The following is a 14719-nucleotide window of genomic DNA, read 5'->3' as shown; positions in this document are numbered from 1 at the left end:
TTGTTCTTGTTTTAAGTGAAAAAATCTGAAATTGGAATTATACTGTGGAACGACTGGAGTCGATGATGCAAAGAAGGATTCTTCATAAAATCAAGTAAATTATGGAGAACCCTATTATACAATAACAGTGAATTTTCAGAATTGCCGTAATACAAAAAGTTACAGAAGAGCTTTCCTGCCCACAACCATCAATGTCAACAACAACTCTTTGAAGAAAATTGTGTAATACAAGTTACAACGTATAATTTCCCTCTGAGATTAATAAAGTATTTCTTGAATTGAATTGATTCCCAATAAAATACACTGACATGTGTGGTTGTAACATGAGAAATTACAAAAATGTTAAAGGTGTAAAAAGTCAAGTAGATAATATTCACCATTTATGTAATCTCATCTGCTTCCTCTTTTTTGTAGATATTTACAGAAACATCTAGTGGGAATTATCAAGAATAAGATGCTCAACAGCGATGAACACAGGATGAATTTCACAAGACAATATGACTTTCAAAACCAGTGCAGCGCTGGAGATGTACAGTGTGATTTTGTTTTTAAGAAGAAAGCAGATGGAGTGGATCATCCATTTCCAAACAAGGCTATAATCCACAGACGAGCACCTAGGAAACAAGTCCCTCTTGGTTTGGATGATTTTGAGAAAATTTGTATTTCAGCACAAGAAAGGAGCAATTTTTTGCCTGAAAAATATCATTCTGATGTCATCAGAAATACCACAGATTCAAGGAAAACTTCCCAAAGAATGCCCAGTGGAGAGCTGGAGATGGATGGAGAAATTTATGCCAAAGAGCAAATACTGCTGGAGAAGCTGGGGAAGGTAGAGCAAACAATAAGGAAATCAATACAGTATGACTGTAGAGACACACAAACAGGTGATGTGTTCAAGAGCAGATTTGAGGGGCAACACAGTGAAGAAAGCAAACAGGAAAAACCTAAAAAATCCAAGATATCTCACTTTATGGACATAGAAGAAGCAGACTGCCATGGCAACTTTACCAGATCAAGAAATAAAGAAAATCCCAGGACTGGAGATCAAATGAGAAACACATATGAAGTACAGCAGGCCAGTGGGGAAGTCAGTAAACAAAGAGTGAAAAGTATAACCCTGCAAGCAAAAGAGCCCCTCAGAGGAAAAACTGTAGGTGAAAAACATGACAAAATATGGGAAGAAGTAAATGAAAAACACAGTGAACAAAACCAGCCTTTTCTGGGCAACACAACTTGGACAAGAGAGAAGGAATACAAAAAGATGCTTCATAAGAGTCCCAATGGTTCAGGTGATAAGCAGAACATACACCAGAAGAGTGTTCTTAACCCTGTTCATAGAATGGCCACAGAAACCCAAAGAAGAGAAGAGAGAAAACTGTCTACACAATCAGCTCCACCACTGGTTTCCAACTGGTCTCAAAGAAACAAAGCTCAACAACTGGCAGCGCTCACAGAGACTTTTATGGCCAATGACAACTTGAAGTTTCTTCCCTGCGAAACCTGCAACAGGATGTTCCCAAGTGAACGGCTGGAGTCACATACCCAGATCTGTACAAAGCTGAAAAGATCTCGTCCAGCTTATAACACATCTGCTTATAGGAAGAAAGGAATAAAATAAGGAGAGTATTGGAAAACTCACATCACAAGCAAAAGTTCAGTGGTAAGCCAATGATGTCGCATCTCTAAAGGTACCAGGGTAAAAATCCTCTGGTGCTCAAGAAATTTCTAATACCAATTTCAGCATACTTTTAAAAGTTGAAGGTTTTTAATTACAGGTCCATCTCTATTTCAATAATTTCACTCAAAGTTTAAATCTTATTCTATATAAGTCGATAGTTCAAGTAATTAAAATGTCATTACATACAGGGGCATCTAAAGAAATATATTGTGAAAAAGTTTGTTTTTGTCAAATTTCAGTAAATTAAACTCGTATGAAGAATTGTTGCACATAGAGTGATAACTGTGTCAACCCATTATTTATTGTAATTTTGATGATTAGAGCTTACAGATAATGAAAACTCAGAATTCAGTGTCTCAGATAATTTAAGAGTTTAAGGGGGATTTTGAAGCAAAGAGCCATTACACACAGAGGTATATAGGACATGGGTTGCATTGGTACATGCAGAGACCACTGGAAGTGTTTCTCATGGAATAAGCAGAAAAAAGGACTGGAATATTAATCAATCTTGCTAAAGAAAAATAAAAGTCGATTCAGCATTCCATTAAACACCCAAGGTTGAAGGACTAGAGGAAATGTGGAGAAGCACATCATCCACGTCATTTCAAGTCCACTGTGAAGTTTTCAAAAATAAATAAATGCACCATGCTTAGGTGCTCTAATTAAAGCACCATTATGTCATTGGATTTGATCAACATTCATATAGTCTAAGTGTGATTGCAAATGTTTAATGTAAATACTGTAACTGGCACTTAAAATATGTTGTGTGGGTTTTTTTTAGGTGATGAGGAAGAAATTACAATATCACAAGGAAAGATGTGACCTCTGCAGGGGTCAACTCCAAGCTGGAAATTAAAGGCCAAGAAGACCCAAATAAAACATGGACCTTCAGATTTCCTGCTATCCCCCTCCTACTAGGGTGTGATTGAAAATTTTCTTCTTCTAAAAAAAAAAAAATGAAAGTACAAAAATAAAATTTTTACCGTTTTAAGCAGCTTTTTTTAAATTTATTTCTGGCTTGTACACAAAACAAAAGAAACAGTCATGATGAAATATAAGTGGACAGAAGCAACAATAGTCAGAACATTAAAGGCTAAAACAGCCAAATAAAATATCTCACCAAAGGCACAGTATTGTGATATCTGCAAACTTTCTAAATTCATTGGGTTGCTGCAGTTTACTGCACAGATATATCACAAGTGTAGACTGCAGACAGCTCACATCCCCATGAGTTGGGGTTTATTAACTTTGAAGACAAAGATACAGCCATGGTCATAAGTTTCATGACAAAATATTTCCTTAGAAATTCAAAAGGATACACGATAAAGTGCTCAAAGTAAACGCAAACACAATAAGAAAGAAAATGCATTTCATGAATTCAAAAATTCTACACATCTGCTGTAGAAAGAAAAGTAAAATTAGATAGAAAGGTCCAAAATACACTGTCCTTTGCATTATAAGGACAATATTGTAGTAAGCAAAGTGGTACTGTCAGCTGTTTAAAAGAAGAGAAAATGACAATAGAAACAACAGCAAAAAAACAAGTCTAGATGGTAAAATTATTTAAACCAACATCAAGACGGTGATCCCAAAAGATCTGAGGAATCACCTGCAAACGGATGAAAATCCTCCATCTCCAGAGGAAATGGAGGGTGGACCTACTGTACATACATGTCAAAAGCAAACCCAAGCTTCCCCAAATAAAATCAAATAACATACAGAACCCAATGAAACTGTTCTTTTATAAATGATGCAGGAAAGGGCACAATACATATTCAGAAAGTACACAAGAAAAATAGCCTTGAAAACAACAAAGGAAAACTTCTAGCAGGGTCAGGCGTAAAATAAATGTTATAAGGACCACATAAAGCTCAGAAAACTGTTCAAGTGTTCAGAACTCCCAAAGTAAACAGACACATGCTGAATTTAAGAACTCAAGAGGCATAAATGTGTTACAAAAATAAATCAGTAGTTTTATTGTGTTTTCACACAATTCTTTTTTTAAACCGAACATGCAAGTTTTGAAGTAATATATATTTAACTGAAAGGCAAGATGTTAAATATATATATTTAAAGAGGCTATATTGTTAAGGCCACTGAAGATAATCCACACAGTGAAAATATGTGATTTATAAGAGAGTCCTGCGTTCACACAAGCTGCCCACCTTCTCACGTGGGATTCATTAGCAAACAGTTGCAGGAGCTGGTCTTCACCGTTATGTGAATAAACACAAATATTTGAGTCTCAACTAACTGAAGACTTGGTGCAGAAGCCTTTCAGAGGCAGAGCTGACATCCAGACTGCCTGACAACCCTGTCGTCAGATTGTCTCACAGATATTAAGCTTTGGTGGTTCATGTTGAATCCAGCCAACATTTCATTCTGCCGAAACAAGCTGGATCAATACACCCCGGAGAAAGCAGGTGTACACGTAAAACACATTACATCATGTAAAACTGTATCATCATGTGTCTGGTTTTAACCTCACACGCTGGCTCCAGCTGATCTGCCGCCGTGATTTGTGAATCCAGATCTTCTCCCACTCCCTCCTTTGCTCGACATTGGTTCAGAACGACGGTTTCCATTTCTGTCTCGCTCTTTTTCCTGCAGCGTGGAGCGATTGATTGCTGCCCAAAGCCGTTCGTTTTCCTTCTGCTGCTCCTTGATCTGAAAGGGCAAAAATAAACAGCTGGACTTCAATATTACTAGGTGTATTTTCCACAATGCATGAACTAGAAGCGCAGGGGTGCTCAAAGTCCGTCCTCAAGGGCCGGCATCCTGCATGTTTTAGTTCTCTCCCTGGTGGTAGTAACAACCTTTTCTGCATGTCAGTGTTCCTCTTAGGCCTTCTAACGAGTCATAATTTGATCCAAGTGAGTTAAACCAGGGAGAAAACTAAATCATGCCGGATGCCGGCCCTCCGGGACCGACTTTGGGTACCCCTGTAAGTAGCGGGAAGAAAATACAAATCAAACAAGAACTATTAAAGTAGCTCAAGAGAACTAATATTACAAAAAATTAATGGAAAATGCAACTTTTAATAAGTAATCAATTCTGGGAATTCAACCTCCTGCTAAGCATCTTCAGTACTTACTAGAGAACATGTCATTGTGGTCTTCCTCTCTCTGCCAATCAGAAGATGGCAGAGAGAGGAATGTTCCTTTGCCTTTAAACTTTAATCCACCAATAGTTGAAAACTATGCTTCTGCTAGTATTTTATGATTTATCATGTTTGTTCAAGCAGTTAGTGAAACAATGCTAGAAATATGGCAGTCCAGATATTTGAGGTATTCCGTGTCAAACACACCTAAAACTAATAAAGCCCTAGATTGCATCAGGTGTGCCAAGACCAAATCTGAGTGCAAATGTGTTCTCCACTGAGTTTGAATCATTTTAACTGAGTTGTGAATTTGGACTATTTTTATTTATCTATTTAAAATGTTCCTCCATAATTTGTTTAGCAAACAAACAATTATGAATTTTGACAGTATATCTAATTTAGATGCAACTGTAGCTTGTAAAAATTGTGATGGAGAAAAAAAAAATTACCTGTTTCTCAAGCACCTCAATCCTCTTCTCTTGATGGGCAAGTGTTTCTTTCAGCTGTAAAATGTGTTGAATTGTCATTCATACTCGGGGGTGAATTAAAAGATCATGACTTGCACTGATGAGAGAGTGAATCTTATACCTGAGCCACCTCACTGCTTGCTTTGCAGCAGGCACCATATTCTCCACTTGTGCCCCCATCCAAACATTTTACTTTGTCGTAGCTCATCCGTCTTGTCTGCAGGGCCAGAAAATTAATCTTCAGTTTTGAACCGTTACAAAAGCAGAATTTTGAACAAACAGATCATGATTTTGTTTAAATAAAAAATAATAATAATAAAATATGAGAGGGTATTTTACCACTGATCCTACCTCGTTGGTAACAGCTTCTGCTGCTGCCTTGAGTTCTTTCAGCTCTTCATATGGCTGAGTTACGCTTTTAGAAAAGGAGGCGAGCTGACCTTGATCAGACTGTTCAGACTCATCTGGCATTGGGATGAACTCTGCATCCTCAAGTTCCTATTAGGCAAGAACCATATACAGGTTTTTTTTTTATAATAATCTTGTACAAACTGTAAATAAGAAAAAAAAAATGCTGTAGCTATAAGACGATATTCTGAGTGATTAGATCTGGACATTTGAGACTGGGAACACTGAAACTCAAAATTCCATCCTTTTTTGATTAACAAATCCACCAAAAGCAAGCGCTATTGGTTGTGCTACTAAGAACAGCATTTATGTGTTGAGGTATTTAAAAATAAAAACTACTTGAAAGAAAACTATATTTTCTGTGACAAGTCAAGACTTATCTGTAGTTCATTTAAGCTTCTGAAGAGTGAGCGAGAGCAAGACTTACAGCAAATAAGAGGAAGGTTGAACGGACTACAGTAAATAATTTTGTGCTTTCATCTTCTGCCTGTCGTGGAATATCCTGAATGTGGAAAGTATCTATGATACATTCCTTGAGAATTCATATTGCTACTTTTGTGTTAGTACCGCTAACTGAGCTAATTGCTAATATAAGACAATGAAGACAGTTTGAAATGTAAAACATTTTATCCCTTTGTCTAACTTTTAATTTACAAGTACAACCCTGCTTCATAACAACAGCCCAATTGCAGTATTATATGATCATGCATCTACTATGCTGAATAAATGACGACTGTTAGCATTAAGGCTAGAAAACAAAAAATCTGAAAAATGTCATGTAACTGGTCCTGCTCTATAGCAAACCTTTCTAAGCCACAGAGGGCAAGAACTGTTCCCGGTTTGGTTTCCAAATGTCATCATTGGTGCTTCCAGGAGGTCCTCTGTGTTTACTTCTCGAGTTCCCCCAAGACTACCGTCACGACATTCTGTTTCCAATCCAGGCTCTACGTCCAGGTCCTCGATTGACGTCGACGCCTCCTGACCAAGCCCTTAATGTAGACACAATCATACAGAGCCATTAGGGAAGTCCAAAGATCACTATTTCTGTTTGATGGTGACTAAAAGGCATACCAATTGATATTCCACTGCTGTTTGAACGGATGGTTTTCGAGTTGAGCACTTTTTCTAGAAAATAGAAAAAAAGAAATGAAATGATTCTTCTGTTTTGATTTATTTTGTCAGAGAAGTGTTTTCAATGCGTTTCTAATAACTTACCCATTATAATAATGGTATGCCAGCCACGGCAGGAGAGGTCAGGTACATGGTGAAGGGAACCAAATATTGGCCTCGGCATGGCAGGGCAAACCTCGGAACCAAACCCTTTATCTGCAGGCATTCCAAGTCTCCCATTTCCTGCATTTCCCCATGCAAAGATCTGGCTGTCTGCAAAGGGAAAAAGCAGTGTGACATACCTGGTGAACCAATAATCTGATGCAAGGTCACAAAGTTTGACATAAAACCTTAACAGATGGCAGCTACCATATTTTGTCGAGGAGACTTTTCTTACCTTCAGTGGCTGTGATGGTGAATCCATCTCCACAAGACACTTTGCTTATAGTCTTCCCCCCAAATGGTCCAACAAGGACCTGGACACCTTGGTGCCGCTTGAAGTCTTTCACACCTAGCTGCCCGTACTTGTTGCAACCAAAAGTGATCAGACGACCTCGTTCTGCAAAGCCAGAATAAATAAATAGTAAAAAAAAAAAATCTGTTTAAAAGTGTAAGATATTCTACGTTTGGGCTTCTGCCGTACCATCAATGGCAGCTGTATGGGTCTTCCCAGGAGCTATGACTTGGATTTTGAAGCGGGACAGCTGTTTGACCAAGGTTAGAGTGGTGATGTATGGTATCCCCTGGTAAGTCTAAGAAGTAATGATAAAAGAAAGAAAGTTCATGAACACATCTGCATCAGCTTGAGCCTATTGCTATAGAGTCACAGGTACAACCTATTACCTCTCCTGAGTGGTTTTTGATACCAGAGATGCCCTGGTTCAACCCCAGCTTGTTGAAATCATTGTTTCCACATGCCAACACTTTGCCCATCTCTGTTAGAAAGAAGGTGCCATCGCTGCCACATGATACTGAGGAAATGCTGGCACCTCTAGGAACTTCCACCTAAAAGAAGAAAATAGTGCACATGACCTCAGATGGTAAGAGACACAAACACTAATTCTTTTCACTGGGATATATTTAGAGTCTTACTTTCATCGGAGAGGAGAAGTCATCCTCACACTCAAGGCCAAGACGCCCTGCGGCAGCAAACCAGAGACATAAATGCAGGGTACTTCAGGTTTTTAAAAATGCTTCACTACAATAAACCAATTGAATGTAACGACAGCACACTGAAGGAAATTTTGTCCCCACCTTATCACTTATCCCAATTACAGGAACTCTTGTTGATCATATAAGTGCAAAGCTGGGAAACTCTATGATCAATGCTTGCTATTCCAACTCCTGACTCGCCAAATCACCGTTGCAACAAGTAATAACAATTCAACTGCACCAAGGCGGTCTTAAGCAAATTAATGCTGAATTAAATTTACAAATTCACACGGAAATGTCAAAATTTGCACAGAATCAAAAATAGTAACCTAAACAACCAAATTAAGCAAATTATCTGCAAAGAATTTTGGCTCTAAGTTACAACCTCAAAAACAAAAGTATATTTTGGGTATTTTTTTGTGATAAACAAAAACAAATTAGAGCATAGCTATAACATGGAAGGAAATGAATAATTTTATCTTAACAATGATATTAAGAAAAGACTGATGTACATTTGTAATGGATCCACCAGAACCACCTATCAGAGTCATAGGGTGTGGCTTTACCTGCTTTGTACATGTAAATGGCTCAAACTCAGTCAGAATAATAGAGAGCAATTTTCAAGTCTTGCATCAAACTGGGTGTTTCTACCACATCAATATGCTCTTTCTAAAACATTCCAACTTAGCTCCATTAATATGTTTAGTGTTGCTTAGGACAGATTTTTGTCCAGGATTTCTCTGCACTCAACCAATTCATTTTTCCACCAACTCAGATCAGAGTCTCACCAGCTTGTTTGACCGTAGGGGCGGTGCGTTCAGGGTGAGGTGCAGTGTTAGTTTTCCTGCCACACGTAACATTTTACATGTGGGCGAAAAAGACCCACATGTAAAATGCCCAGATCACCCCCTTTTCTTTTTGTCTGTCGAGTCCTCTACATGTGTCGTGGCAAACTGAGAACTGGACATTTTGTCCTTTTACTTTCTGTTGAGCTACAGCATGAAGGGTGTTACCTGCTGTATCATCAGAACAAAACACTACGTACCGTACTCTCCACAGCCCCATGAGTAGATGCTACCGTTCTGGGTCAGCACCACAACGTGGTTGTCTCCACAGGAAACCTGGCGGACACGGCGCTCCTCGAAAAACACCAGAAGCACCGGCTCCAAAATTTCATTGCCCATATCACGATCAACACCAATGCAGCCGTAATAGTCTGACCCGAACATGTACAGCTGATCTTCGTCTGCATAAGAAGAAGCAGAATGTTTTTAATGAAAATCTTACAGAGCAGCAACCGAAACGTGTTTCGGTGAGTTTTGAATGCATTTCTAACCCACCCGTTACACAGGCAGTGAAGTCGGCCCCACATGCAACCTGCCGGATTGCCTTCCCCTGAAGCTTCTCCACCCTCTTCGGCTGCCGGTACGACGCCTGGTCCCCGTGCCCCAGCTGGCCCACCATCTTTGCTCCTCCTTGCACATCCTAAGAAAGCAAAAAGTTGTTTTAAAATAAAAAAGAAGAAACATTACAATATCTGCTTTACGGTGAACGACTGGTACTTACAGCCCATGTGTACAGCTCCTTTTCCACAGTCACCACAGCAAAATGATTCTCTCCTGCACACACGTGTTGGGGGCTGCTGCCAGCTTTGAACGAGTCGAGCTTCTGGGGGGTGAATCTCCCTCCTCCCCAGTAATAAACCTCCCGTGAGCGTGTCGTCACAACGGCAACAGGAGTTTCACTCACTGTGCTCAGCCTAGGAAAGGAACAGAATCACAACATAGGACTTAAATAATGACAGTGAGGCTTTTAGAACATTTAACACACTGTATGTTAACTTACTTTGGTTTCTTCATTGCCGAATTCAGCATAACAACTCGCTCATCAAGCTCCCTAACAGACAGACAAAAATTCAGGGAAGGATTCATATTTGCAGGCAGGTTAATTTACGACTCATAAATGGTCTTACTGTCGGAGGCAGGAGATGAAAGGCTGGTCCAGGATTTCGTCAGCTGTAGGCCTCTTTGTGGGATCCTGCAACACAAACACCACATGATTATCAAAGGGGAACTAGAGGCGATTCACGAAAAGACTGATTATTCTCCTCGCTCACTTGATTGAGGCACTCGTACACTAACTGGATCAATCCACTGGTGTAACAATCTGTGTTCACATCCATTGTCCAGTTTCCTTGGACGATTTTAACACAGAGGTTTAAAGGGTTCTATTTAGGCACAAAAAGAAAAGAGAAAATTATTATAGCAGGAAATTTTATGCATGATGTTAATTTCACGCATAAAATCCAATAAATCACCATCAACCAATAAAACCCACCGTGGCATCAAATGTCTTTCTAAGAGTCAAGACTTCAAAGAGGACACATCCCATGGCCCAAATGTCTGACTTGAAGTTGTACTTTGCACCCTGGCACAGTTCAGGTGACATGTAATAAGGAGTTCCCACACACTGCAGACAGCGTGAAGAAGGAGACAGAGTTATCTTAAGACATCATACAGTGTTTGTTTTAATAATGTCAGAGGTAAACTGAGAAGGTACAATACAGAAATTAAGTTAAACAAATGTTCGAGGATTGAGAGGGACTCACTGTCTCTGCCATTGAAAACTCAGAGTCTAGCTTCTTTGCAAGGCCATAATCTCCCAGTTTCATGAGGTTGGTTTTTGTTAGGAAAATATTCAGAGTTTTGATGTCTCTAAAAGAAAAACAGACCAAATTAACATACATCTGTCATTTGTAGTGGCTTGTGAAAATACTTTTTAACATTTTGTCGCATCACAACCATAAACTTAAAGATTTTATGGAATAGACCGACACAAAGTAGTACATTACTTACAAGAAGGTAATGGCTTTTAAAAGTTTTAGAAATAAAAACCTGAAAAATATTATTACCATTTGTATTCAGTCCCCTGTGAATATCTCTATAGAAATCGCCAATTAGGTGAATGGAATCCACTTTTGTGTAATTTAATATCCTTATAAATTTACCTGTTCCGTGGAGATATTTTAAACACTGTGATATTATAAAGCAACATCTCAAACTTTTCAGATCTAACTGAGCACTGTTTAATATATCATCTAAAAACTGAAACTGTGTGGTACATTTTCAAAACTACAAAAACACGGCCGTGGCAGCCAGGAAAGAAAAGCATAAAGGAAAGAAGCAGCCAACTGGTTTAAAGTAACTCTAGTAGAGCTGCAGTGATTCACAGCTCAGGTGCAAGAATATATCAACAGAACTATTACTGTTGTTGAAAAAAAGCTACATTAAGAGTTTTTGCAGTTCACTGCTATTTGTGTTTTCGAGGAATGTGCTAAACAAAAACGTGACGTTTTGGTTATAAGGCAGAATGCAGGAAGACAGACACTGCACATCACATTGAACAAGATTCCCTAAATGACTTGAGTCAAATTCTCTTGTCTCAATTCTTTGTTTACATTGTACAATTTCAGACTGTCCAACCACCTAATTGTTTTTCCCAGGGGGGCGGTTATTGTGGTTGCATGGGATGCTTTTTTTTAAATTTACTGTGATGCAGAGAGCAAAAAAAAAAGAGAAAAAAAGTTAAAATATGAGAAAGACGCACAATGTTATAAGATTAGGTTTCAATCAAAACAAGAGGGAATCAATCAGCCTATGCACAAAAACAAAGCTAGATGTACAACACAATGTCAGGAATAACTTCCATTCCACCTTTATTTATAAAATCACTTTAGAAACAAAAATGTTGGCCACTGAAAATAAACTGTGCTACTCTGTGTCAGTCTACCAAATAAAACCCCACTGCAGGACATTGCAAATTGGTTTTGAAACAAGACAGGATGTGAAAATCTTTGAGAAATAATAATTTTGCAAGCCACTGAAATGAAGTGTTTCAAGCAAACATATGGCCTGCAAGATCCTCTCAATAACAATAACATCTTACCTGTGTATGACCCCAGCCTTGTGAATGTAGGCCACTGCTGAGGTGATTTGGTACAAGTACCATATAACAATCTTCAGAAACATTAAGGAGATTAATAACATCATCACAAATATCTGTATTTGAAATGAACAAACAAAAAATGATGATCCTGCACCTCTTCGGAGAAAAGTTTTCCTCTCTGCTGGATGATTTTGTCATTCAGATTTCCTCCTGTGAGGACAAAGCCCTTTAGGACTCTCTTTTTAAACTAATTCACAGAGCGAACCATGAAACTTTATTTTCTTACCATTGCAGTACTCCATCTCGATCAGCAGAGTGTTTTTATCCATGAAGTGATTGAAGTACGCTATGATGTTGTTGTGCTCCAGCATGGAGAGGATGCTTATTTCATTCATGACATCTCGGCGCGTCTTTTCCGAGAGCGAGTTCAGGTCCACCTCCTTCCACACAACTAGGGAGTTATCCTGCAAACAAAGCACAGTACAAGAAAATGGCTGAAACAAATGCTGGTAATTGTTACTCAAAGAGTGCAGAATAAGACTAAAAGGAAATATGAGAGGATATAACTCTAATGTGTCTGATGGCAACAAACAAAAAAATTAAATATAGTAATATTTACACACACACACTAAAGGGCATTTTAAAAAAACAACTAATTAAACAGTCTTATTTTTGGACTGTGGGAGAAAGCTGGAATACTTGCAGAAAGTGAGGAATGGGATTTAATCTCTCAGTAAAAAAAAAAGATTTTGCATTTTCATATTATAGGATGAACAATGCTCATTTATATGCTTAAGCCTTGGAATGCTGATTGTCTGGTCCTTGTTAATGTTCTTCAACATACCACTGACATCCTCACAGAAAAGCAGAATTTATACTGAGATTAGACTAGAGGCATATGAACTCTACTAGTCAGGTCAATGACCTGCATTTAAGTGTATCAGAGAAACGGGGGTAGAATACAAATTCATTTAAAAAATACTGTAATTCCAGAAGGAATACAAATGCTCCTTTAATTCATGTTATACAATTTTCCACACAGAGCTGTTGTAGATGCTGATGGCAGGAAGGATATCTTGTAGTGGTCTGTACTGTATTACAGCAACCTCTGGCTGAAGATTATTGTATATCAGTATCATGAAGAGGATCCTCAGCGTTTTCTCTAATTTTCTTGATATTATGAAGTAACCTTCTCTCACAATAATCTGAGTAGTTCCCAAAGCAGAACCAGACTTCTTTATCGGGTTGTTTAGTATTTTAACCCCCAGACTCACAGGAGCACCATGTGTTCAGATATTTAATTACTGAGGTATTGAGAACTAATTGTCCTTTCATTCCAATTCCCAATTATGTACCAATTATGCACAAAAGCTCCAATAAAGTGCATTAAAGTTTGTGCCTGTAAATTGTCAACATGTGAAAACATGTTAGAGGAAAAAGTACTTCAGAAAGACTCTGCGAACTACATATTGGTGTAAATTAGCTTTAACCTACTTACCTCTGTTCTTCTGTACAGAGTAGCTTCACCAAACGCCCCCTTTCCGAGGATCCTGATAGGAATGTAATGCAGTTTCTCCTCTTCGCCATTAAATGTTCCTGAAGCTGATCGCTCGCTGACCACAGACCCGCCGCCTAAATCCGAGTTTAGCGAGTCGAAATGTCTCTCATAGTCCTCCAGGGACATTTCTACTGGGGGATTTGTTAACCACAGACAGAGGGGTGGAAATAACCCGACAAGGCCTAACGACAACACTTCATGAAAAACGCATATGAAAGTGCGCAGGCATGTACCATATTAGCCCTTTTCGACCACAAGAAGAAGCTGCTAGACCAAAAAACAGGACCAGATTTCTCCAAGTCGCATGTAGCACACACAGCCACAGATAGATAGCGCAGCCAAATGAGTGCAACTACATTAGTTACACAAACATCAAGTACAACCCATTATGGTGAAGGCGCTCGTTTAACTTTTCATTCAATTCCCAAAATAAAGTATTCCAACTTTAAATGCGTCATGAAGTATTTTATTGTGAAAGTAACAAGAGATAACTTCCGGTAAAGTTTAGCTTCTGTTCTAACGATTAGCTTGATTTTTGCTAATCTGTTAGCAACAATGACAACCTTCAGCTGAAATTAACACTTTTTAAAACTGCCAATGGACTGTTATTCTATTCTAAGAAGCAGACTTTACGTGTCAACTTCAAACATCGGAGGGAAATTGAGTAAAAGCTATCTTGGGAAACGGAGTTATCTTGGGCAACTACTGCGTCACTTCCCAAAGCACAATACCGGAAACTATATTACATTTAATTTAATTTTTGTTTTCATAGCTTGCGTTTGAATATTTTTATTTTTTGTGATCAGAAAATGAATCAGCGGAGACATAAGTGTCTTTTTATGCTTGAAACAATCAAACAAATTCATAGAGGGAAGTAAAGTCTTTTTTTTTTTTGCACATAGGCACCTAATTCTGCAACCATGAAAAATATGACTGTAGGTAGCGCTGTTTTCTCTGTACAACTCAAAGGTGTTCTGTCATCTATGTTTGCACCACATATATATGTTTTTAAAATTACTTATTCAAAATTGTATGACAGAGAATTAGGTACTAACAGAGAAATTTAGGCAGCACATTTTTGGTGATAATAGCTGTTTGGTGAATTAAACTTTAATAAACATGTATCATATAAAATATAAAATACCTATACAAAAAGCCTCTCTCTGGATTCTAATTGTATTATTTTAAACATAAAACTAAAATCAACCTTAAATTTCTACTAAATATTTTTTGAAATAAACAAAAAGCAGCTGGTATTTGAATAATATAACCCCTTCTTTTCTCTTTGGTTTTATTAATGG

The 14719-nt window shown here is 38.2% G+C and overlaps 2 protein-coding genes across 2 annotated transcripts; one reads left to right on the top strand and one right to left on the bottom strand.

Moving 5' to 3' along the window:
- Nucleotides 1-441: 441 nt before the first annotated feature.
- LOC111612138 lies at nt 442-3030 on the top strand. Its single transcript, XM_023352178.1, has 2 exons — nt 442-1660; nt 2460-3030. Exon 1 carries the CDS (start codon nt 455-457, stop codon nt 1616-1618), a length of 1164 nt encoding a protein of 387 aa, XP_023207946.1. The 5' UTR covers nt 442-454; the 3' UTR covers nt 1619-1660; nt 2460-3030.
- On the bottom strand, nt 2678-13818 carry nek9 (NIMA related kinase 9). The gene is made up of 23 exons (XM_005797771.3): nt 13359-13818; nt 12147-12324; nt 12015-12070; nt 11861-11931; nt 10524-10629; nt 10253-10384; nt 10032-10142; nt 9888-9952; nt 9761-9811; nt 9482-9674; nt 9256-9400; nt 8961-9161; nt 7856-7902; nt 7607-7768; nt 7407-7515; nt 7161-7322; nt 6869-7036; nt 6725-6778; nt 6458-6642; nt 5597-5743; nt 5367-5462; nt 5228-5281; nt 2678-4345 (listed from the first exon to the last, which is right to left on the bottom strand). Exons 1-23 carry the CDS (start codon nt 13542-13544, stop codon nt 4163-4165), a joined length of 2862 nt encoding a protein of 953 aa, XP_005797828.2. The 5' UTR covers nt 13545-13818; the 3' UTR covers nt 2678-4162.
- Between the last annotated feature and the right edge of the window lie 901 nt (nt 13819-14719).

Source organism: Xiphophorus maculatus, chromosome 19, assembly GCF_002775205.1.
Source record: "Xiphophorus maculatus strain JP 163 A chromosome 19, X_maculatus-5.0-male, whole genome shotgun sequence".
NCBI lineage: Eukaryota > Metazoa > Chordata > Actinopteri > Cyprinodontiformes > Poeciliidae > Xiphophorus > Xiphophorus maculatus.
This window is presented reverse-complemented; position numbering and strand designations above follow the sequence as displayed.

Excerpts from the sequence above, each read along its gene's own strand:
- LOC111612138 (XM_023352178.1), top strand. The coding sequence starts at position 455 with ATGCTCAACAGCGATGAACACAGGATGAATTTCACAAGACAATATGAC.
- nek9 (XM_005797771.3), bottom strand. The coding sequence starts at position 13,544 with ATGTCCCTGGAGGACTATGAGAGACATTTCGACTCGCTAAACTCGGAT. Across the intron at positions 10,385-10,523 it reads AGTTTTCAATGGCAGAGACA|TGTGTGGGAACTCCTTATTA; the intron begins GTGAGTCCCTCT and ends CGCTGTCTGCAG. Across the intron at positions 7,903-8,960 it reads ATGGGGCTGTGGAGAGTACG|GGCGTCTTGGCCTTGAGTGT; the intron begins GTACGTAGTGTT and ends TTGCTGCCGCAG.